Source organism: Mercenaria mercenaria, chromosome 9 (genome assembly GCF_021730395.1).
Source record: "Mercenaria mercenaria strain notata chromosome 9, MADL_Memer_1, whole genome shotgun sequence".
NCBI lineage: Eukaryota > Metazoa > Mollusca > Bivalvia > Venerida > Veneridae > Mercenaria > Mercenaria mercenaria.
The window spans coordinates 20379774-20403607 of NC_069369.1; the positions used below are offsets into that span (position 1 = coordinate 20379774).

At 37.7% G+C, this 23834-nt stretch overlaps 1 protein-coding gene across 1 annotated transcript; it reads left to right on the forward strand.

Annotated features, from left to right (window-relative positions):
* Window positions 1-1347: 1347 nt before the first annotated feature.
* Window positions 1348-22360, forward strand: LOC123546644 (uncharacterized). The gene is made up of 9 exons (XM_045333093.2): window positions 1348-1479; window positions 2372-2506; window positions 3797-3931; window positions 4490-4575; window positions 5474-5700; window positions 19024-19196; window positions 19855-20005; window positions 20452-20666; window positions 21509-22360. Exons 1-9 carry the CDS (start codon window positions 1375-1377, stop codon window positions 21698-21700), a joined length of 1419 nt encoding a protein of 472 aa, XP_045189028.2. The 5' UTR covers window positions 1348-1374; the 3' UTR covers window positions 21701-22360.
* Window positions 22361-23834: the final 1474 nt, after the last annotated feature.

Consider the following 23834-nt stretch of genomic DNA (forward strand, 5'->3'; position numbering starts at 1 on the left):
ACACCCACTGTCCTTCTGTACTGTCTTCATGTTTGAAATAAAATTTGTTAAAATAGACAAAAATCTACGAAACCGTAAAAAGTAAGATATAATTTTTAAGAAGTGAATCACTCCTTTATGTACCGAAGTCTACGCTATACCGTGGGGCCTAGAGCATGCTATCAATTTAAAGTCTAAGCGCGTATTGGGGAGCTACGATGGCTAGGCGCGATGGTAAACACTTCGCGATTCACATGTCTCTTTATAAATGCGTAGCGCGAAAGTACGACAGCGAAGAGCGAAGGTACGATGGAAAAGCACAAAGATATTACCATCGTAACTTCGCCCTTGTACCTTCGCACTTTGCGTACATACAGGGAGCACGCGCTGGCCTTAAAGGAACACGGCAGAAACCAGTACAAGAATTGGTTATGCAATTTTAATAATGTACTTGTTATTCCAGTTGCACTACAAAATGTGTACTACACGTTACATGCCCATTCATTTTCAAATAACATAATGAATGTGTCTTACGTAGAAGCAGCATTTCAAACGCTCATTAAAATAAGAGGCGTTTCATTTCGAAAGGTCACTAATACTCTCGAAACATTCATGCATTTTTTAAAGTTCTACTATCCTTATTTTTCACTGATATACTTACATGCCCATTCATTTTCAAATAACATAATGAATGTGTCTTACGTAGAAGCAGCATTTCAAACGCTCATTAAAAGAAGGAGTGTTTCATTTCGAAAGGTCACTAATACTCTCGAAACATTCATGCATTTTTTAAAGTTCTACTATCCTTATTTTTCACTGATATACTTACTAAAAATCCCCATAAAATATCATAAATCAAGTATGTGGAGCGGCTGTCTCACATGTAGTGAGCATTATAACTGCGGTAAAAATGCATGCGTGATACAGTGTGAAGATCACTACGATTTTCAAGATAAGAATATACTTGCAATCATTGTCCTGAAAGAGGAAAAAACGGGTTTCTAAGAAAGGTTGCTATACCATGTAATGTTAAGAACATGGCAGTAAGACAGTGATATGACAATCTGTGAACAGATAAGTGTTTTTAGCTTTGTTATCTAGGGCGATCACGATGAAAATCAATTTAAAGATACAGAGCTAGATCTTAATATGTAAGTATCATATCTTAATATTAAGTATAACCTCTTTTAATTTTTTAGTGAATCAATTCATTCCGATTGTTTCGCTTCCTTTGTGCTTTGCAAGCCGACCACAACTAAAGGGTTACGTTCAACAGATAGAAGGTTAGAAGGTTAAAACACAGCTTACAATATAAAATATGTCCTTGTTTCGATCCTTTCATTTCCGTACACACATTATTATAATTTACAGCGATCAGAGCAAAGTTATATAACAATGGCTGAGTCGGATTTTCTGCCAAATGAGTTTGAGAGAGAAGATTTACCTCCAATGACGTCAGCATCTACGGGTGATTCTGGTGAAGCAAGTCTTTCACAGCGGGTAATGTTTTGTCATTTTGCTAGTTAAATGCCGTATACTCATTGCTGTGCTTTCTGCGATTAGTACAAAGTGTGAAGTCGACCGCCATCTTTAGTTTTTGTGAGTTCGGAGGGAAAGTTAGTATAGGAATGCTACGTTGCTTTAATGTGATTTTTTTTGTGTGTTAGAAAATGTCTAGATTAGGCTTATTAAATTTGTAGGCGTACACTGCATAACTATGACTTTAGCGACTGAATGAACAAACACTCACGTTTTTGTGCCCAATATTGTTTGGTTATTTGTTATGAAAGGGTTGAACTCGCATACGCAATGTTACATATACAATGAATTCAGCACCATTGCGGTGTAAATCTCCTCATTTGAGACACACTAACAGTTTTCATAGTCATCACCCTCAGAAAAGCTACTTCCTTTTACTCTTCTTCCTTTATAATAAGAGCTTTATTTTTATTAGATAATTGCACAATATCAATACGGCGCTATATTTAATTGATATATTGTCGTTTAAATTTCGCTCCTAACTCGAGCTATTGAGCTGAAACCAAAAGTTGACCCTTGCTGCTCGCCCAACGACATTTGCCAGTCTAATAACCAATTGCTGTTTTTTTTTGAAAAGCTGGTTAATAAGCCACTTTACGTAAATAAATATGTATAAATATTGATAAACGATTATTTTGAAATATATTACTTCTTCTGTAGAGTATTGGGCTTACTAAACCTATCTTAACCACCCACATGAATGATGACAGTATTTATTTTCTGTGGAAATCTTTAGAAAAAAAAATGTAATCTTTAGAAAAAATGTAAATGGTCTCATTCTGTGTGACTTTGTTTACTGGACAGTTCTAAATATATATTTGATATAAACACCACCGCCTTCCTTTGTTGTCAGGATATGCACGTGCAAACACGTGAGGTACTTCAGACAATTGCTACGCTGGAGATGTACCGGGCTCAGAGAGAGGTGGCAAATTACATGGAACTCGCATATCTTAGGCTTGCCGATCACCCAGACCAAGCCAGAGAGGTAGGGGCTATTTAGACTAGGCAATTTTTCTTCTAATTTATCATTATTATTATTATTATACCAGATCTATCTGGCGCCCCTTTCATGATAAACACGTTTAAAGGCGCTTTACATAGCGCAAACGCAGCCACACAGGACGGGAAATTCATCATCTACTGATACAGACACAGAGCGATCTGATCGGAGAGAGTGAGATAAAGCCCCCACAACAGTTAGAGAGAAATCCTTTTTAGAAACAGGCCTGTCTAGCTCTTTGCAAATAGACAGTGTGGTTCTTTAACGTGCCCTGTGTATAGCAGCCGTTTTTTTTTTAAGAAACCAATACAGGCCTCTTAGTTAGGTGGGAGACACTCAAGAGCATCTCAGAAATGTCCAGTGCCTGGACCAGGATTCGGACCCCGGACCTCTGGCTTGACAGTCAAACGTGTTACCACTAGGCCACCGGCACATCACATTTATACTTTTCTTTCCAGATGATAAGTATAAATCGTCTTATGAATAAAATCCACCATATTGTAAAATTTCTTTCCTGAAAGCCCATATGAGCCGCGCCATGGGAAAACCAACATAGTGGCTTTGCGACCAGCATGGATCCAGACCAGCCTGCGCATCCGCGCAGTCTGGTCAGGATCCATGCTGTTCGCTTTCAAAGTCTATTGCAATTACAGAAACTGTTAGCGAACAGCATGGATCCTGACCAGACTGCGCGGATGCGTAGGCTGGTCTGGATCCATGCTGGTCGCAAAGCCAATATGTTGGTTTTCTCATGGCGCGGCTCATATATATTTATATATAAAAGTGTAAAGTAATATCTTGAGCGTCAATGTTCGAGCAATATCAGGAAGCAAATTCAAATGAAAATGTCCGCATGTTATCATCCATACTGAATATTTACCGCAAGTTGAGTTCTTTATTTAATGAATAGCATACAGCTATACATTGCGGTTTCAAGATCGGCTGGCATTTCATTATTTATATGACCTGACAATTTCAGAAAAAAAAAGAAACACTGAACTTCCGTCATGGTAACATTTCACTGAAATACTGTCAAGTGTATTATTTCATTGTTCCTCCACTTCTCTCATGCGATGAAATTTTCAGTTTTGGTCGAATACGGCTAAAGATTTTTTACTACAAAATTATTAAATGCTTACTAATAGTTTTAGAATTATAAAATATTAATTGCTTTGCTGGTGTCGGTCCAAATATACCATGTCGATTTGTCTTGTGAAATCTACTAAAATCAGTTGCTATAAGTAATATATAGCGTGCATTTCCAATGATTGACAGGTACGGATGACGGCTCACTCGGCTCGAACCCAGCATATAATGACTGCCGGGTTGATGAAGAAGTTCACTGTGACAGCAAGTCACATTGTCAAAACAATGATACCCATGATCCTTGACGCCGTCACAGAACTACAGGTAGTCTGTATTCAGACCCATTTTTATGTTCATAGGAGGTAACTCCTGAGGCTATTCAAATTTTGTGCAATAACTACAATTTCTTCTCAAAACATAGATAATCAGAGCTTCAAGTGAATTTGCTGTGGTGAAAGCGAAATGAAATGAAAATTATTTTTATTTTTAAATGTAGAAATATCATCTAGCCTGTAACGTCATTTTACTGAACTTATGTATGTCTTATTTGTAAAGTGGACCTTCCTGTTTATAATTTATTTTCTTTTCCGACTCAAATATCTCTTATTTTTCAAAGTATTGCAGCATATTACACAGAATAGATATCCGAATTAGACAATATTAAAGATCGAGGAAATGTTTATTCAATTTTGAAATTACATTTATCAAAAAAAAAAAACACAAAAAAAAAAACGCGCAATACATAAGATATATCAGTATTTTCTTTGATTAATGTGCCAGAGTTAAATTTTTTTCAAACGTTTCAATAGTGTAGTTTTCGGAAAAACCGAGTATGTCTTACAAAGTTACACGATTAAAGTCGTATCTATATGATTTCTCCAGAGTGCAGAAGTGGTAAAAGATATATTTGGGCAAATAATTCAGATAGCAGAGGAGATGAAAGTAGAGACAGAGTCAACACAGAAACGGTACGTAAACACTATATGAGCCGTGCCATGAGAAAACTAACATAGTTGGTTTGCGACCAGCATGGATCCAGACCAGCCTGCGCATCCGCACAGTCTGGCCAGCATCCATGCTGTTCGCTTTTAAAGCCTACTGCAATTAGAGAAACCGTAGCGAACAGCATGACCGACCAACTGCACGGGTGCGCAGGCTGGTCTGGATCCATGCTGGCGCAAACCCACTATGTTGGTTTTCTCATGGCGCGGCTCATAAAGTCAATATTTCATACGGCGTCAACATAGAAACGGTACGCACACAACATATAGTCTATATTCCATACGGTGTCAACACAGAAACGTTAGGCCTACGTAGACACTTTAAAGTTTTTATTTCATAAGGCCTAAAAACAGAAACGGTACGTACAACACAGAAACGGTATGTACACACAGTTTTTATTTCATACGGCGTTAACATAGAAATAGTACTTACACACAAATAGTTTCTTTTTCATACGACGTCAACTCAGAAACGGTATGTATGAATACTTGTACACCTTATAGGACATATTCATAATTGTACGAATACTTCACACGGAAACGGGACGGGCGTAACAAACATTACTACATTTCATACAGGATCAACCAGAAAGTGTACACAATATAGTTTATATTTTGTGCTAAAATATTACATATATTGCATTTCATTACACGAAGCAAGTTGTATTTCTCGTTGGAACCGCATGTGTGAAACACTACTTACGTTGATGTCAGTCCATCGACATCACAGCGATTTTAGTAATTATTACATCGATTTAAATAAAAATCACAATATCACGGCGATTTCATTAAATATTACAGCGATTTTAATAAATGTCACAGCGATTTAAAAAGACAAAACTTGCATTTTACAAATATTATTCAGATATCTGGAGATCCAAGCGCAAGTACAAGAAAATATGGCAAACGTAAGCAAACGTAACAAATTTGTTATTGATGAGCAGAAGAGGTTGAACTTGGAGATGGAGCGAGAAAAACAGCTCGCCCGGGCTGCTGAACTTGCACGAGAAGAACTCAATGAAGAAAAGCAGCGCATGGAAGCAGAATTAAAATTGTTACAATCTAAACGAGAGGAATGTTGGACAAATGCAGGTAAATAATATTTTTATATTCTTTTCAATTTGAACAGGTTTTTGAACAGAGTCCTTACTGTCAGCTGACATGAACATCTCATGTCAGTGTTACCTACGTGAACATCTAATGTTGGTGTCAGCTGATGTTAACATCTAACTGATGGTGCCAGCTGACGTTAGCATCTAACTGGTGGTATCAGCCGACGTTAACATCTAACTGATGGTGTCAACCGACGTTAACATCTAACTAATGGTGTCAGCTGACGTTAACATCCAGCTGACGTTAGCATCTAACTGGTGGTGTCAGCCGACGTTAACATCTAATTGATGGTGTCAGCTGACGTTAACATCTAACTGATGGTGTCAGCTGACGTTAACATCTAATTGATGTGTCAGCTGACGTTGACATCTAATTGATGGTGTCAGCTGACGTTAACATCTAACTGATGGTGTCAGGTGACGTAGACATCTAACTGATGGTGTCAATTGACGTTAACATCTTACTGATGGTGTCAGCTGACGTTAACATCAAATTGAACACAGCTGACGTGAACATCTTGGTGTCGCCTCGCCAACACCAAAACACGAAATTGCATGTTTCAGCCACCATAGACGTGAACATCGTTTTGTAAGTGTCAACTGGCGTGAACATTTTATTGTTGGTGTCAGCCAATCTGACTAAAGTACTTGATCTTCTAAACGAAGATCTGAGAATGACCCATTTACATTCGTCTTCTGTATATTTTGGATTTCCAATATTGCTATTTTTATTTTCGCAAATCTTTTTTTTATTTGAACCAATCAGGCTTGTTAGAAAGTCAAAGAGTAAGAAAAATGTGCAGTTAGTCCAGGGATCGAACCCGGGATCCCTCCTTTACAGAACAAGCGCTCTACCGACTGAGCTAACCAGCTATCTGACACTTTACGTTACAAGAATTGTAAATATCAAAACCCCAGGCTAAATATAGACTTTTTATTCTAACAAAATATTGTAAGTAAGCCTTCTGATTGGCTAGCGGAAGGGTCGTCAGAACTTTAGTCAGATTAGGTGTCAGCTGGCATGAACTTCTGATTGTAAGTGTCAGATGGCTAGAACGTCTTACTGTCGCTGTCAGCTGACATGAACATTTTATTGATGATGTCAGCTGACATAAACATCTTACTGTCGCTGTCAGCTGACATGAACATTTTATTGGTTGTCTTAGTTGACATGAATATTTCATTGTTGGAGTTAGCTGACATGAACATTTATTGTCGTTGTCAACTGACAAAAAGGATACAGAAATACCATTGTAAAGAAATGAAGTATAAATTCTCTGATGTATATATACGTATATGAAACATTGTTTTTAGACCCATATAAATATTTACTAACCTCGACCTGGGGCAAACGTACCACTCGAAGAAATAGCTGATAATCGTTTCTTTTTGTCGCTTGTAAATCTTGAAAACAAAAATAATGGCTAACTTTGCTGTGTTGAAGTTCCCTAGTATGAACATGTTTTGGTCCTTAAATTTTGATTCTGTCACAACCGAATAGAACATAACAGAACAAAATCTTTACTGTACATAGGGTACTACAGTATAGGGGAAACGCATAATAACATAAAACTTCCGTCAGACAGTAACAAACAGTCTCCGGATTTAGTTTGCAAATCCGGAATTTTCGCAAACACAGCTACCTTTTGCCTTTGACTTTTCTATGATATTTTGACATTAAACGATAGTTCTAGTCCCATAGAGTAATAATTGGTCGTTTTCTTCTTTATATGTTAAAGAATGAATTAATGGGAGGTTTTCAAATTTGTTCCTCCCATGGGAGTATTTTTTCCTCCCATGGGGTTTCTGCTAACCCATGGGAGGTCCCACGGGTGGATTTCTCCCACTTTACCAATTACGGGAGAAAAAAAACCGTGTTTTTTTTCTAAAATTTTCAAATCAAAATATTTTAACTCAGATTAATAATTTATACACTTAACAAAATTCGTAACTGGTCAGTTTATAGGGGATGAAAATCCCCGAGACGGTAACGTCCGTATATAGTTATTCGTCTTTGTTGTCTGCATATACTGAGGCAATTTTTTCGATGTTTTCCGGTTCCGGATTATATACACACCGCAGACTGGTTGTCTGCATGAACATCCGAGCACCCCGAATCAGTCATAGAAATTCGTAAACCGCGCTAACATGATTATTTTATATCAGTTAAGTTGGTCTGCAGTTCGCAGTTCGCAGTTTGCGATTCGAATTGCGAACTGCAAACTGGTCTGCAGTTCGCGATTCGAATTGCGAACTGTAAACTGGTCTGCACTTTACGATTCAAATGTCAACGTGCAGTCTGATCTACACTTTCCTGCGCATTGCAGACAAGAATGCATTTCACGGTTGGTCTGCAGTTCGCGTTTCGAATTGCGAACTGCAAACTGGTCTGCAGTTCGCGATTCATGTTGCGAACTGCAAACTAGTCTGCAGTTTACGATTCAACTTTCAACGTGCAGTCTGATCAACACTGTCCTGCGCATTGCAGACAAGAATGCATTTCACAGTTGGTCTGCAGTTCGCGTTTCGAATTGCGAACTGCAAACTGGTCTGCAGTTCGCGATTCGTGTTGCGAACTGCAAACTAATCTGCAGTTTACGATTCAAATTTCAAAGTGCAGTTTGATTAGCACTGTCCAGCGCATTGCGGACCAGAATGCATTTAATAATTAGTCTGCAGTTCTCATTTCGCGTTTCCAACTGCGAACTGGTCCGCGGTTCGCGTTCCAAATTGCAAACTGCAATCTTGTCTGCTGATTACAATAAAAATTTCAAGTGCATCAGATCAGCACTTTCTTGCGCATTGCAGACAAGATGCATTTCACAGTTGGCCTATAGTTCGCAGTTTGTATTTCCAATTGCGAACTGCAAACTGGTCTGCAGTTCGCGATTCGAATTCGAACTGCAAACTGGTCTGCAGTTCGGGATTTGTATTGCGAACTGTAAACTGGGCTACAATTTACGAATCAAATTTCAAAGAGCAGTCTGATCAGCACTGTCCAGCGCATTGCGGGCAAGAATGCATTTCATAATTAGTCTGCATTCGCATTTCGCGTTTCCAACTGCGAACTGCAAACTGGTCCGCAGTTTTGCGTTCCGAATTGCAAACTGCAATCTTGTCGGCTGATTACAATAAAAATTTCAAAGTGCAGTCTGATAGCACTTTGTTGCGCATTTCACAGTTGGTCTATAGTTCGCAGTTTGTGTTTCGAATTGCGAACTGCAAACTGGTCTGCAGTTCGCGTTTCGAATTGCGAACTGCAAACTGGTCTGCAGTTCGCGATTCGAATTGCGAACTGCAAACTAGTCTGCAGTTCGCAGTTCGCGTTTCGAATTGCGAACTGCAAACTGTCTGCAGTTCGCGTTTCGAATTCGAACTGAAACTGGTCTGCAGTTCAAGATTCAAATGAAAGTGAATTTGAATGTTACCTCTATATTTTAAAGTAATAGGTCAGTGTTTGCTAAATATAAAATTTTTGAGCCGTGCCATGAAAAAATCAACAAAGTGGGTTTGCGACCAGCATGGATCAAGACCAGCTTGCGCATCCGCGCAGTCTGGTCAGGATCCATGCGTTCACTTTTAAAGCTACTGCAATTAGAGAAACCATTAGCGAACAGCATGGATCCTGACCAGACTGAGCGATGCGCAAGCTGGTCTGGATCTATGCTGGTCGCAAACCCACTATGTTGATTTTCTCATGGCACGGCTCAAAATTTATATTTAGCAAATACTGACCTATTACTTAAAAGATAAGAGTAACGTTCAAATATATTTTTATTTTGAATCTTGAACCGCAGACCATTTGCAGTTCGCATTTCGAAACGCGAACTGCAGACCAGTTGCAGTTCGCAATTTGAAACACAAACTGCGAACTATAGACCAACTGTGAAATGCATTCTTGTCTGCAATGCGCAAGAAAGTGCTGATCAGACTGCACTTTGAAATTTGTATTGTAATCAGCAGACAAATTGCAGTTTGCAATTCGGAACGCGAACTGCGGACCAGTTTGCAGTTCGCAGTTGGAAACGCGAAATGCGAACTGCAGACTAATTATGAAAGCATTCTTGTCCGCAATGCGCTGGACAGTGCTGATCAGACTGCACTTTGAAATTTGAATCGTAAATGTAGCCAGTTTACAGTTTTGCAATACGAATCCCGAACTGCAAACCAGTTTGCAGTTCGAATTCAAAATCGCGAACTGCAGACCAGTTTGCAGTTCGCAATTCCAATCGCGAACTGCGAACTGCAGACCAGTTGCAGTTCGCAATTCGAAACGCGAACTGCGAACTGCAGACCAGTTTGCAGTTCGCAATTCGAAACACAAACTGCGAACTATAGACCAACTGTGAAATGCGCAAGAAAGTGCTGATCAGACTGCACTTTGAAATTTTTATTGTAATCAGCCGACAAGATTGCAAGTTTGCAATTCGGAACGCGAACTGCGGACCAGTTTGCAGTTCGCAGTTGGAAACGCGAAATGCGAACTGCAGACTAATTATGAAATGCATTCTTTTCGCAATGCGTTGGACAGTCAGTCAAGTCAAGTCAAAAGTTTATGAAATGTAACAAAGCCTCCGCCCAAAATACACTACATAATATATAGTAAGTAAATATATAAACAGTTGTGATCCCACAAAATGTATACAATAACAATCGGATAAGTTGAAATACATATCCATAGTTCAGCACACAGTCGACTAGTAAACATAGCTGCTGAATATCATATTTAACAGGTCAAACATTATTTAAGAGTTTCTCAAGATACAATGCTGTTAGATATAACACCTTTCATTATCAGAGCTAAGTATGTTATAAAAACTTTGTATACTTCTGTCAGATGAATACCAATTAAGAAGATACTGATTACGATCTCACTAAATTTCTCACATTGAAAAAAAGCATGATATTTCACATTCAACAATACTAGTGTTACTTCATTATAACAAAATCGGCAGATACGAAGATACGAGATTCAAAAGGTGTATTGTTGTGCCTACCAGTTTCAACATGCAGCTTATGGCTTGAACAACGAAATTTTGACATTGCTAGTCTGTATTTAAATGGCAAATTTATTGTAAGGTAAAGTTCTGTATTTTATAAAGTTTTAAAATGTTTATAATGGTGACATCTACTTGACTCTTCGATAGACTCTTTCCAGTTTTGTTTATGACATTCCATGAGTCTTTGACGAAAAATACTAACGAAGTAGTCAATATTTCCAACATCATGTGAAACCCAAACATAACCCAAACCATACAAAATAACAGTGTTTGACCTGAGTACCCAGTGATTCTACCTACGTTATCTAAAGATTTTAGCATAAAATAACACCGTTTAGGGTACTAGAGTTATCCATCTGTATTAGTTAGCTGATCAGACTGCACTTTGAAATTTGAATCGTAAATTGTAGCCCAGTTTACAGTTGCAATACGAATCCCGAACTGCAGACCAGTTTGCAGTTCGAATTCAAATCGCGAACTGCAGACCAGTTTGCAGTTCGCAATTCGAAACGCGCAACTGCGAACTGCAGACAAGTTTGCAGTTAGCAATTCGAAACACAACCTGCGAACTATAGACCAACTGTGAAATGCATTCTTGTCTGCAATGCGCAAGAAAGTGCTGATCAGACTGCACTTTGAAATTTTTATTGTACTCAGCTGACAAGATTGCAGTTTGCAATTCGGAACGCGAACTGCGGACCAGTTTGCAGTTGGAAACGCGAAATGCGAACTGCAGACTAATTATGAAATCATTCTTGTCCGCAATGCCTGACAGTGCTGATCAGACTGCACTTGAAATTTGAATTGTAAACTGCAGCCCAGTTTACAGTTCGCAAATGAATCTCAAACTACAGACCAGTTTGCAGTTCGAATTCGAATCGCGAATTGCAGACCAGTTTGCAGTTCACAATTCGAAACGCGAACTGCAGACCAACTGTGAAATGCATTCTTGTCTGCAATGCGCAGGACAGTGTTGATCAGACTGCACGTTGACATTTGAATCGTAAAGCCAAACCATTTACAGTTTGCAATTCGAATCGCGAACTGCAGACCAGTTTGCAGTTCGAATTTGAATCGCGAACTGCAGACCAGTTGCAGTTCGCAATTCGAAATGCGAACTGCAGACCAACTGTGAAATGCATTCTTGTCTGCAATGCGCAGGACAGTGTTGATCAGACTGCACGCTGACATTTGAATCGTAAAGCGCAGACCAGTTTACAGTTTGCAATTCGAATCGCGAACTGCAGACCAGATTGCAGTTCGCAATTCGAAACGCGAACTGCTAACTTCAGACCAAATGTGAAATGCATTCTTGCCTGCAATGCGCAGGACAGTGTTGATCAGACTGCACACTTTGAAATTTGAATCGTAAACTGCAGACTAGTTTGCAGTTCGCAACACGAATCGCAAACTACAGACCAGTTTGCAGTTCGCAATTCGAAACGAGAACTGCAGACCAACTGTGAAATGCATTCTTGTCTGCAATGTGCAGGACATTGTTGATCAGACTGCACGTTGACATTTGAATCGTAAAGTGCAGACCAGTTTACAGTTCGCAATTCGAATCGCGAACTGCAGACCAGTTTGCAGTTCGCAATTCGAATCGCGAACTGCGAACTGCGAACTGCAGACCAGTTTGCAGTTCGCAATTCGAAACGCGAACTGCGAACTGCGAACTGCAGACCAACTTAACTAAAATGATTATTTTACTTCTTTTTCGTAATGAAAACTGTACATGCAAATGAATAACACTTTTAAAACAGTAAAGAAGTGTAAAGGCCGTCAAGTTTCTGCGTGGAGTGCAAACAAACAAACAAAAAAATTCCTAAAGCCAGTGCGAGAACGCTGAATGACGTCACCGTCACGGCTTCCCGTAAATTTTGCACAGTATGATATTCGCTGTAAGAGGTATGATGACACTAAATGTAAACTACAGTTTAGAACGAAGTGTCACTTTCTTGATCGTTGAATATTTCTTTCTAAGCGGATATATAAAAGATAAATCCCCATGCTAGGCGGTGCCTTAATTTATATTATTGGGTTACTATTTTGTTAATAATGCACGTATTTACAAGAAATTTCACATACAGACATTTGAATAGGTACTGCAGCTAATTATTGATTTATTTTTGGCTGACTCACGGCTTGCGTAATCGCATTAGGCGTTTTGACCAATATTGCATATTTTGCACGTGCAGGGCATGCGCACCAATATGCACTTGTTAGTGAACATTTTTGGCATTACTGACGGAAGTCCTACTAGAAAAACACATATCACTGTGAAATTGACACAAGAGCAACGCGACCGGGCTGTCGAAATTTTACAACAAAACCCAAAATCGGTCACTTCAATGAATTGTCCTTGGGTTAAATTTTGCCAAAAGAGCGCGGATGGTAGATAACCCTACGATTGAAGGTTCTTGTAAACGGAAGTAAGGTTAAAAATGGAAATAACCATGAAAGTAACAGCTTAAGATAAATTATATAAAAATACTTTTGAAATTGCATAAATAATTACACACGTGTCGTAAATGTGTCCCGGCTAGCAACATTCCGACAGCTCGATCGCGTTGCTTTTGTGTCAATTTCACCATGATATGTGTTTTTCTAGTAGGCTTTTCGTCAGTAATGCCAAAAGTGTAAACGAACACGTGCCTGTTGGTTCACATGTCCTACACGTGCAAAAAATGTAATATCAGTCAAAACGCCTAATTCGGTTACTTTGGCTGTGCGTTGCTAAACATAAATCAATAATAAGCTGCAGTACCTATTCAAATGTCGGTATGTGAAATTTCGTGTGAATACATGCATTATTAACAAAATAGTAATACAATACAAGAGATCACAGAGTGATCTTGGCGTCCACCAATGTGCCATTTTTGAGTGTTCAAATTTCAAGACTTATTGACTAGCTCAAGGTCAAATTTCATTTCCGTACACAACACTGTGCATGTGGTCCAAATTCGAAAGCTAGAGCTTGAGAAATGTGAAAGTAGGTCACTAGGTCAAAATCAAGGTCAAATTTTATTTCGGTACACAATCCTATGCACGTGGTCTAAATTTGAAGCCTGTAGCTACAGAAATGTGAAAGTAGGTCACTAGGTCAATCTTAAGGTCAAAGTTCATTTCGGTACACAAAACTATGCAGGTGGTCCAAATTTGAAGGCTGTAGCTTGAGAAATGTAAAAGTAGGTCACTAGGTCAAAATCAAGGTCAAATTCTAATTCGGAATACAAAACTATGCATGGGGTCCAAATTTGAAGCCTGTACCTTCAAAAATGTGAAAGTAGGTCACTAGGTCAATGTAAAGGTCAAAGTTCATTTCGTTAAACAAAACTATGCATGTGGTCCAAATTTGAAGGCTATAGCTTGAGATATGTAAAAGTAGGTCACTAGGTCAAAATCAAGGTCAAATTTTATTTCGGAATACAAAACTATGCATGTGGTCCAAATATGAAGCCTGTACCTTAAAAATGAGAAAGTAGGTCACTAGGTCAAAGTAAAGGTCAAAGTTGATTTCGGTACAAAAAACTATGCAAGTGGTCCAAATTTGAAGGCTGTAGCTTGAGAAATGTAAAAGTAGATCACTAGGTCAAAATCAAGGTCAAATTTTATTTTGGAATACAAAACTATGCATGGGGTCCAAATTTGAAGCCTATACCTTCAAAAATGTGAAAGTAGGTCACTAGTTCAATGTGAAGGTCAAAGTTTTTCTTGGTACACACAACTATGCATGTGGTCCAAATTTGAAGACTGTAGCTTGAGAAATGTGAAAGTAGGTCACTAGGTCAAAATCAATGTCAAATTTCATTTTGAAACATGGAACTATGCATATGGTCCAAATTTGAAGCCTGTACCTTCAAAAATGTGAAAGTAGGTCACTAGGTCAAAATCAATGTTAAAGTTTTTTCCAGTGCACAAAACTATGCATGTAGTCCAAATTTGAAGGCTGTAGCTACAGAAACGTGAAAGTAGGTCACTAGGTCAAAATCAAGGTCAACTCATGTCAAGGTTCATCTTGCCACTCAAAAATATACATGTGTTCCAAATTTGAAGGCTGTAGCTACAGAAATGTGAAAGTAGGTCACTAGGTCAAAATCAAGGTCAACTCATGTCAAGGTTCATCTTGCCACTCAAAAATATACATGTGGTCCAAATTTGAATGCTGTACTTATTGACAAGAACATTTTAAAAGCTTTTCCCTATATAAGTCTATATGAACCATGTGACCCCCGGGGCGGGGCCATTTTTGACCCTAGGGGGATAATCTGAAATACCTTGGTAGGGAACCACTAGATGATGCTACATTACAAGTATCAAAGCCTTAGGCTTTGTGGTTTGGACAAGAAGATTTTCAAAGTTTTTCCTTATATAAGTCTATGTAAACCATATGACCCCCAGGGCGGGGCCATATTTGACCCTAGGGGTATAATTTGAACAATCTTAGTTGAAGACCACTAGATGATGTCACAAACAAAATATCAAAGCCCTAGGCTCTGTGGTTTTGGACAAGAGGTTATTCAAAGTTTTTTCTATATAAGTCTAAATAAACCATGTGACCCCCAGGGCAGGGCCATATTTGACCCACGAGAAATAATTTGAATCACCTTGGTAGAGGACTACTAGATGATGCTTCAAACCAAATATCAAAGCCCTAGGCTCTGTGGTTTTGGACAAGAAGATTTTCAAAGTTTTTCCCTATATAAATCTATGTAAAATACAGAAATAAACAAAGGGTCATAACTTACTAAAAAATTGTTGAACCAGTCTGATTTTCAGGGGGACACAACTAGGGTACCAATACAACATTCTGACAAAGCTTGGTCAAAATCCCCCCAGTAGTTTCTGAGGAGATGCAATAACGAGAAATTGTTAACGGACGGACGGAATGACGGACGGACGGACCACGGACGCAGAGTGATTTTAATAGCCCACCATCTGATGATAGTGGGCTAATAAACTGACCAATTAGGAATTTTGTTGAGTGGTGTACAATAAAAAACTGTTGTGACATGATTTCGCGTTGAAAAACGACTTTTGAATAAACCTCCCATTTTCGTTATGGGAGGAAACCCCCACTGGCGACTCGATGAATTTTTGAAATTGCATTTAATGTTTCACTTTTTGCTAATTAATTATAATTTTATCAATATCAACTCAAATTTAATTTAAAGATGTATTACTGTGCGAAATAAAAAATAATCGTAAACCCCGTGGGTGAAAACCTCCCATTGTTTTAAATGGGAGCATAATCCCGTGGGAGGTTAGAAAATAAATAAAAACTAAATATTGTGACATTTTGACAGAACAAAACATCAGTATTTTATTTTAATACTAATATTCCATCATAAAGTAACTTCTGGGTTTCTACTCAGCGAAAATATAATACATTGTATGATTACAATGCCACCGACACGATTAAACACAGGCCGTCTTGTTGATTATGACCGTAGCATTGCAATCTCAACGATGTCACATAATTAGACGGGGTCATAAAACTTACTGAAGCATATACGATATATTTGACCTGACAAATATGCACCGCGGGACTTTTTTAATCCAAAAAATGCAGAAGATTAGATGGAAGTCTCCTTTTAAATTGAGGTTCACAAAGAAAAAACATATCCAAATCTAACCCGAGCTGCCTCTGTCATAATGCTAGTGTCAAAGACTTAAATCATTATTAGGTACTTCCTTTCTTATTTGGACTGCCTAATATATCTCCATCAAATGTACTAGAGTGTAATGTGAGTGACTAGTATTCTTCATATAATTGTTAAAAAAACGATGCGAAGAAATCAATAATTTTCAGTATTAATGACATTATTAACAAAATAAACTCGAATTCAAAACATAATGACCATCCTCCGAGAACCTAAACATACCGCACCTTCTGGAAAAAATCTCCTCCGTAATTTGACCAGTCAAGAACCATTATAGAAATCAAGAGAAAGGACGATATAATGATAAGACCTGAGAAATGCCCCACCCAGTTTTGATAAGAATTTGAAAAATTAATACTGTAACTTAAAACTTTAACTGTTAAAAACTTAAGAGATCATAACTGTTTTAATACTAGGATTAAAAAACTCAAATCAAGTCAGAATGCAGTTACTAAGAGAATGTTTCAGCTTACTTGAAGTAAACAGGATAACGCACTTATCTTTTCTTAAGCAACCGTACATAAAAAAGATACATACTGGGTGGGTGGGGTTATCAGAAATTTTAATAGCTACGAGTTTGATGTAAAGTGAGATTGAAAGTAACACATTGAATGTTTTACCCAAGAATCAACTGCATTTCGGCGTTATTTTCAAGTTGATAGTGTTTAAGCGGCATTTTCAAAGAAAAAAATGTTTGGTTCCTCAAATGTTAAAAAGGCATGAAAGACACCTCTGAGCAACGCAATTACTAAAAATTAATAATTTGTTTATGTAAGAATTATTTTCTGCTTTGACGCGATCGGTACGCTCGGCTGCTCAGTGGTATTTGAGGTCAACATCCTAAAGGCATTATTCTGTCAATTACGAACGATCCTACTACTTTGATGATTAAAAACACCAGACTTTCGTACCATATTTTGTATTTTAGTATCGAGTTTAAATATTCCGAACCATTTATCTAGGCCATTTTCTTTCATTTACTGTATGTCCGTTACATGTTATAAAATGTGTTTTGTACTAACGATGCAGGAAGCCTACAATCTGTATTTCACGTACCATTCGATAAGTGCTTTTTCATTAATTGCAGAATGAATGCCATGTTTTTCTAGACCGTTTAAAATACTTTCTTAGTATGAAGTTTCATAAATAAGCGGTCGGAGATTGAACCCACGACCTCACATATAAGAAGCGGGTGCGGATTAGGCTGTCTACTCTGTTAGTGAATACTTTTTTTTTAAATAAATATTCATCAATCCGAAAATGGAGGTGATAAAATTTAGAGGTGTTATGCCGTTTTTTCGTTTCCTAAATAACAGTACTAATCTTAAATATCGGGGAATATAGTGTTTGTTACGGTGGCACAGAGGTCACATAATATAAATATCATATGGCAGCGTACGTGTTTGACATTGATATTGTCAACCCGAGGGCAGAATGTTACCCGAGGAGAAATAAAGATTATTGTATTTCATACAAACACGTGAGCACGTAATAGTTATTTCGGACGGACGTATTAGATCTTAAACGCGCACATACTTGTATTGAAATAGCTGCGCACATATCAATATAAAATATATGTGAGCCGCGCCACGAGAATACCAAAATAGTGGCTTTGCGACCAGTATGGATCCAGACCAGCTTGCGCATCCATACAGTCTGTGCCAGAGTCTATGCTGTTCGGTTTCAAACCCTATATGTAAGAAATATTACTCCATTCTACATGATTTACAAGTAGATGTATGAACTATGTATTTCTTAATTCTGAAAGTTTTGTTTTGAGCAAAAATAACTATATTTCCCTTTCATGTATAACATAACTTTAAGCACAACTGGTCGCATTCCTTGACTATTGAGATACTTTACTAGAGCTTTCACAAATGTGATTCATGCCTTCACCTGGACTTGCTTGACAACACAGGACCATAATCTAGGAAATTGAAGAGCAATTAACATGAAAACCCTTATGCACAACAAGGTATCAATATTGATCATTGCTGAAAGTTTGAATAAATTATATGAAATAATGAATGAGGAATCCAAGTCACAAACATTTCTCTATATATCATATAGAGTGCTAGCTATATTGCAAAAACGGCGTTTCATAAATGCGATAAGCCAATCGCATATCGGTAAAAAAGCACGTGAAATCACCCAGTCCCCATGTGCTATACTACTTGTTGCATTCCAATATACCTGCGGCCTTCAGGCCGCAGATAATAAACAGGTAATGAAACATCTCTGCCACATCTGTGCTACCGTATCTTTTTACATTTTTTGACAATGTAGTGAATATATCCTATGTTCAATATCTTCTGTAAAATCTCTCAAACAGACTGGTTTTTGTCTCCCTGGAATTAAATTCGAAAAAAGGGGAATGTAGAAATATATCTATCATCAGTCTAGTGGCTAGTCTATATCATTTTAAGAACATAAAGTGATCTATCGTCTTGTGCGTATGAAAATATCATTACTTTGATATATCCCAGGCGGCCTTATAAAACGTATTACCGTCTGAAGGCTATTTAACAAACATTGTAGTTCGGTGGTTGGGGGAATCATGAATGTTTCATTGCATCAGAATCATTTCTTTTTATACCAGTAGAAAACAAGACTTAGCTTTTTATATACTTTAAATTGCAGAGGAGGTTCGCAAGGAAACTAATGACTCTAACTCTGAACGAACTTTCCTCGATTCCGTGTTGTCACCAGGATCAGCACTGGCAGGCGGTGTACAAGGTGCTGCTATTGGAATTCTATCGTCAACAGTCAACTTCTTTACGGGACTATTTCATTCCAACAAACGCTCTAATAATGTAAGTGGCGCTTAAGGTTTAGCAGTATATCACAAAAACAACAAATTTTTTAGCAAATGAACAGCATCTTGACACACAACTTATCTGGCCAATAATGATTTTACTGTTCTGTCCCACGGTGATGGATACTTAAAATATTCTAAATGAGTTGTCCCCCTTTAAATAAGAATGCCATATGTAAAGAAATAAATGTAAACAATTGTCAAAATGATGTTTTACCTAGTTATGTAAAGATTAAACACTCGCACGAGTGCAAATGCATCAAAACGAAGACATGTAACAGCTTTTTAAAAATGGTGAGTTTTTAAAGGCGCTGGACTGTCCAGAAGTGTGGCCCCTTCATGTAGTCCCTTTCCGGAATTCAATACATATATGAATAAATTGACAATGGTTTTGTACAATAATGTGAATGTTTTATATGCTGTTATATTTTCATGTAAAACAATGCTTACTTTCTATGATTTGATGACGTTCAAACTTTTTTTCTCCGAAACAGGGACCTATACCTTAAGGCCTTGCAAGTTTTCCGTCATCATAATATATATGTAACTTTACATTACGAGGACCTGGTAAAAATAGGAAAAGAAATCATGTATCACCATGCCTATTCTTTGTTACTAAAATACAATTTTAGGCGCAGTTTACATCTTTTTTATAGTTATCCAAGCTGATGGATGCGTACAGAGAAAGTCAAAACGCTGTCGAACGCACTTCCGATAAACGTCGCGATGTTATTGTCCGGATGCAGACACAGCGGAAGGAAGCACTGGAACGCCTAGCGACGCTTAAAAAGCTCGGCAGTGAAACTGGTATGGACATATACATGTATATATTTTTGCAGGAATGATGAAGATGACATAGTGCAACAACAGTGTCTGTAACCGACCAACCTATCTAAATAGTATCATAGTTTCACAGGAACATTAATATCCTAATCACGGGAACAATAAGTTCAAAGATCGGTTGCGCTCGTTCTTACCGTGCACGTCAATCATAACTTTTGACAGGGTTCGGGCCTATTGCATTTCTTCGATGCTTTCAGTAGAAGTTAAAATGCTATTTTAGATAGGTCTTGTGGTAAAGTTCCAATCGCTTTGAAGGGAATAGATGTTGAGCTTTTCACATTCCTACCTAAGACAGATAAAGAAATTTAAATGAGAATATGTGAAGTTTATAAATGCAATTATTCAAAGACTGGAAAAAAAGTATTAAAAAAGTATTAACTTTATATTACATTTTATTTAAATGTTTTCAGCAACACTTGGCAACGTTGAAAGTCTCCGAGAAGCGCATGCGCAGCTTGGTAACGTTGACAGGCAGTTCACACGGATCATAGAGTTTTGGTCGGGAATGGCGGCTGCACTGAAAATTCTCAGAGACGACACAACATCTTCTAAATCCTATCTTCTGCAAATCGAGAACCCTAAACACGCAGACAGGTTTAAAAAATCCATTGAACGGGCTGAAAATGTAAGTGAAAGTTGTTTCTCCATATTTATGTTACTCATTACCAGGCAGTAACATCAAAAACATAAAATGACATTGCTTTTGACTTTTTCGCTACTTCACATGATTGCGAGTATATAAACTATGGAACCGTGTTACGTCGTGTATGCAAAATATCAAAAATAAGTTCTGGGGCATTCAGAAGAAATGATCACAACAGCATCTAGCTAGCCTTTAACCACAAGGAAATAATGACTTTGTATTAAACTTTTTCTCGAAGTAAACATAATTGAGCCGCACCATGAAAAAACAAACATAGTGCATTTGCGACCAGCATGGATCCAGACCAGCCTACGCATCCGCGCAGTTTGGTCAGGAGCCATGCTGTTCGCTTTCAAAGCCTATTACAATTAGAGAAACCGTTAGCGAACAACATAGATCCTTACCAGACTGCGCGAATGCGCACACTGGTCTGGATTCATGCTGGTCGCAAATGCACTATGTTGGTTTTCTCATGGTGCGGCTCAAAAGTCTTTTAACCTTTGTTAATATTTCATTGATGGTCACTGCACCTATGACGACCTATGCAGTAGGTTCATATGGAATATTTTTCTGTCAGACTGTTTGATTGCCATTTTAAACTGTATTTCAGCTGTTAATGGGTCAGTTAACCTGCATCGTTTTCCTTAATTATTCGCATTAAGTATCTATGGAGAAAGGTGAATTACTTATAACTTACTGCGCTTGCCAACGTGAACTCGGCCGGAGGTTGAACCCGTAACCTCTAGAGTTGCAGTATCGTGATCCTGTTACTGAGATTAACATACGGGCTTTACTTTCTAATAACTATAATAATTTGTTCACAGGGTTGGAAGTTTTTTGGTCGTATCTGCAGCGATTATGTGCAAGAGAACGACACAGAGATCTGCTCGCTCTACAACTTCCTGTCTGCGCCGATAGACAACATGGGTACCAACGCACGTGCACAGCGTCAGCGTGAACTTCTTCTAAAAATAGAGGACGACATTAACAACACATACCCAAAAGACGAAGAATAAAACTGATCAAATATCAGCAAAACATTTCTATCACTCACTGTTTACATGTATTCAGTAATATGCAACAATCTTTAATACTATCTATCGGAATACTTGAACTTGGAAACATTTAAGATGATTTATCCATGAAAGTTACCCAGTTTAATAAACAGATCACATTTCTCGTGTACATGTATTAAATAAATGTCGCTGCTGAATTACTAATTACAGAGTTCCTGAATACTGTTATAAAGTGAAGTAAACAATTTTTACCAGAAATAATTAATTACAAAATACAGATACTGTAAAGAATCAACTTGTGACCTTTAGGTAGGGATACTGACCATATACCCGTGGCTAAAGTGTAGCTTTGTATATAAACTGACATTCAATTTTGCTTGCACGAAGTTGATGGCGATAAATAAGTACAAAATACCACTGACTGTATCTCCTAAACTGTAACTAAAATAGTTTGTGTTATGTAATTGATCAAGAACTGTCTGTATGACACTTATATGCCCAAGTGGTTGCCTCAGTATTTAATTTTGTATTTTGCGGCCTTAACCTTTGGCAAAATGATCTAATAAATAAGGGGCATCTACTGACTACAGGCACCATCCTAATGTCGCAGGGTCAAATATTTTCTATCCATTGTATTAAATAAAACAGTTACAAAACATATTTATTCAGCCTGTTGTTTTGTGCTAGATATAATATTTCAGCAATATTCATAAACAGGTAGAAGCCTCTCAGGAACCATAGAAGGGACGACTTCATTTTTCCCGTGTGATACTTATTATGTACCTTAGGTGCTTTTCTTCTCATTCCAGGAAACAGACGTAACATGATGATCTTATTTCTGTTTTGAATACAACTTGTATTGTTATAACATACATATTTTTCAGTCATTCGTTCATGCTTTCATTCAATCACACACTAGTTCATTTATTCATTCATTCATTCATTCATACACACACACATTCGAAGTCGGTTATCTTGGGTCAATAAATAAGTCACCCGGTAAAATCATTGTAAAACCATCCTATAGAGGCAATGTTTCTATTTGATTTACATGAATTTAGTTAGAATAGTTTGATTTCATGAAGTCTAGATCGGTGTGAATACTGCGTTACTTGGGATTAAAAATTAGGTCACTATGTTAAATTATAGAAAAAAAATGCTAACCATCTAGAGACCTAATCACCTACTTCTAACCCAGTTACAAATTCGTGCAACATTTTGTTAAGACAAACATTCTGACCAAGTCGCAATCCGATTGGGCCAGAATTGTGATCTATGAAGTTGTTTTCGTCGGATAGTCACTTGAAGGTCACGGGGCGATCATACTAGCTCATCTTGACTATTTTTGTCTCAGATATATAGAACTTCCTATGTAGTAAAGTGTTATGACGGAAGGTCAATCAGTCAGACCTTATCACCGTTAGGCCATACCAAATTGATTAATAGTTCTTCGGAAAATTTTCAAAAAAAAATAGGAGCGGGCGAGCGAAATTTTTATTTTATTTTTTTTTTTCTCAATTTTGATTTTTTCAGAGGCGGGTAGATTTTACATGGAGCGAGCGGGCGTTTTTTATTTTTTTCCCAGCTTGAACCCTTGGGGAGGCGGTTATGATTATATATAAAGTTAACATTTCTTTAGAAATAACACAGAAATCAAACATTTACAGTGTGGGTAACACAGTATATAGCTTTTCTATATGTTTTAAAGACTACATGAATGATTTTGCAAATAAATTCATGCCAAAACTCACTGAATCACTTTATTTTTTTATTTTGTATTTTTAATTACTAAGGAATGGGTGTCTTATTTTAATTTTGATTTTTCTACATTAATCTGAAGTCGTGCCTATTTAATGGCACAGGATGAGGAATATTCAAGACAAAACAGGCACGTGATTGTGTGGAATAACATTTCTTCTGAAACACAGTTAGATGGCTTTGACACATGAACAAATTTGTGCCCCTAGTGGAACTCCAACCCATAGAGGTGAGGGGAAGTAATAAACCACTTGACCAGTGAGACCAAACGGAGTTGGGCATACAGATGCTTCGACATTGCGCGAATCCCTTTGGAATAATTTCTTAACAGATCATGATCAGGCTAGCTTAAAGAGAATTCCTATAGTTTTTTTCC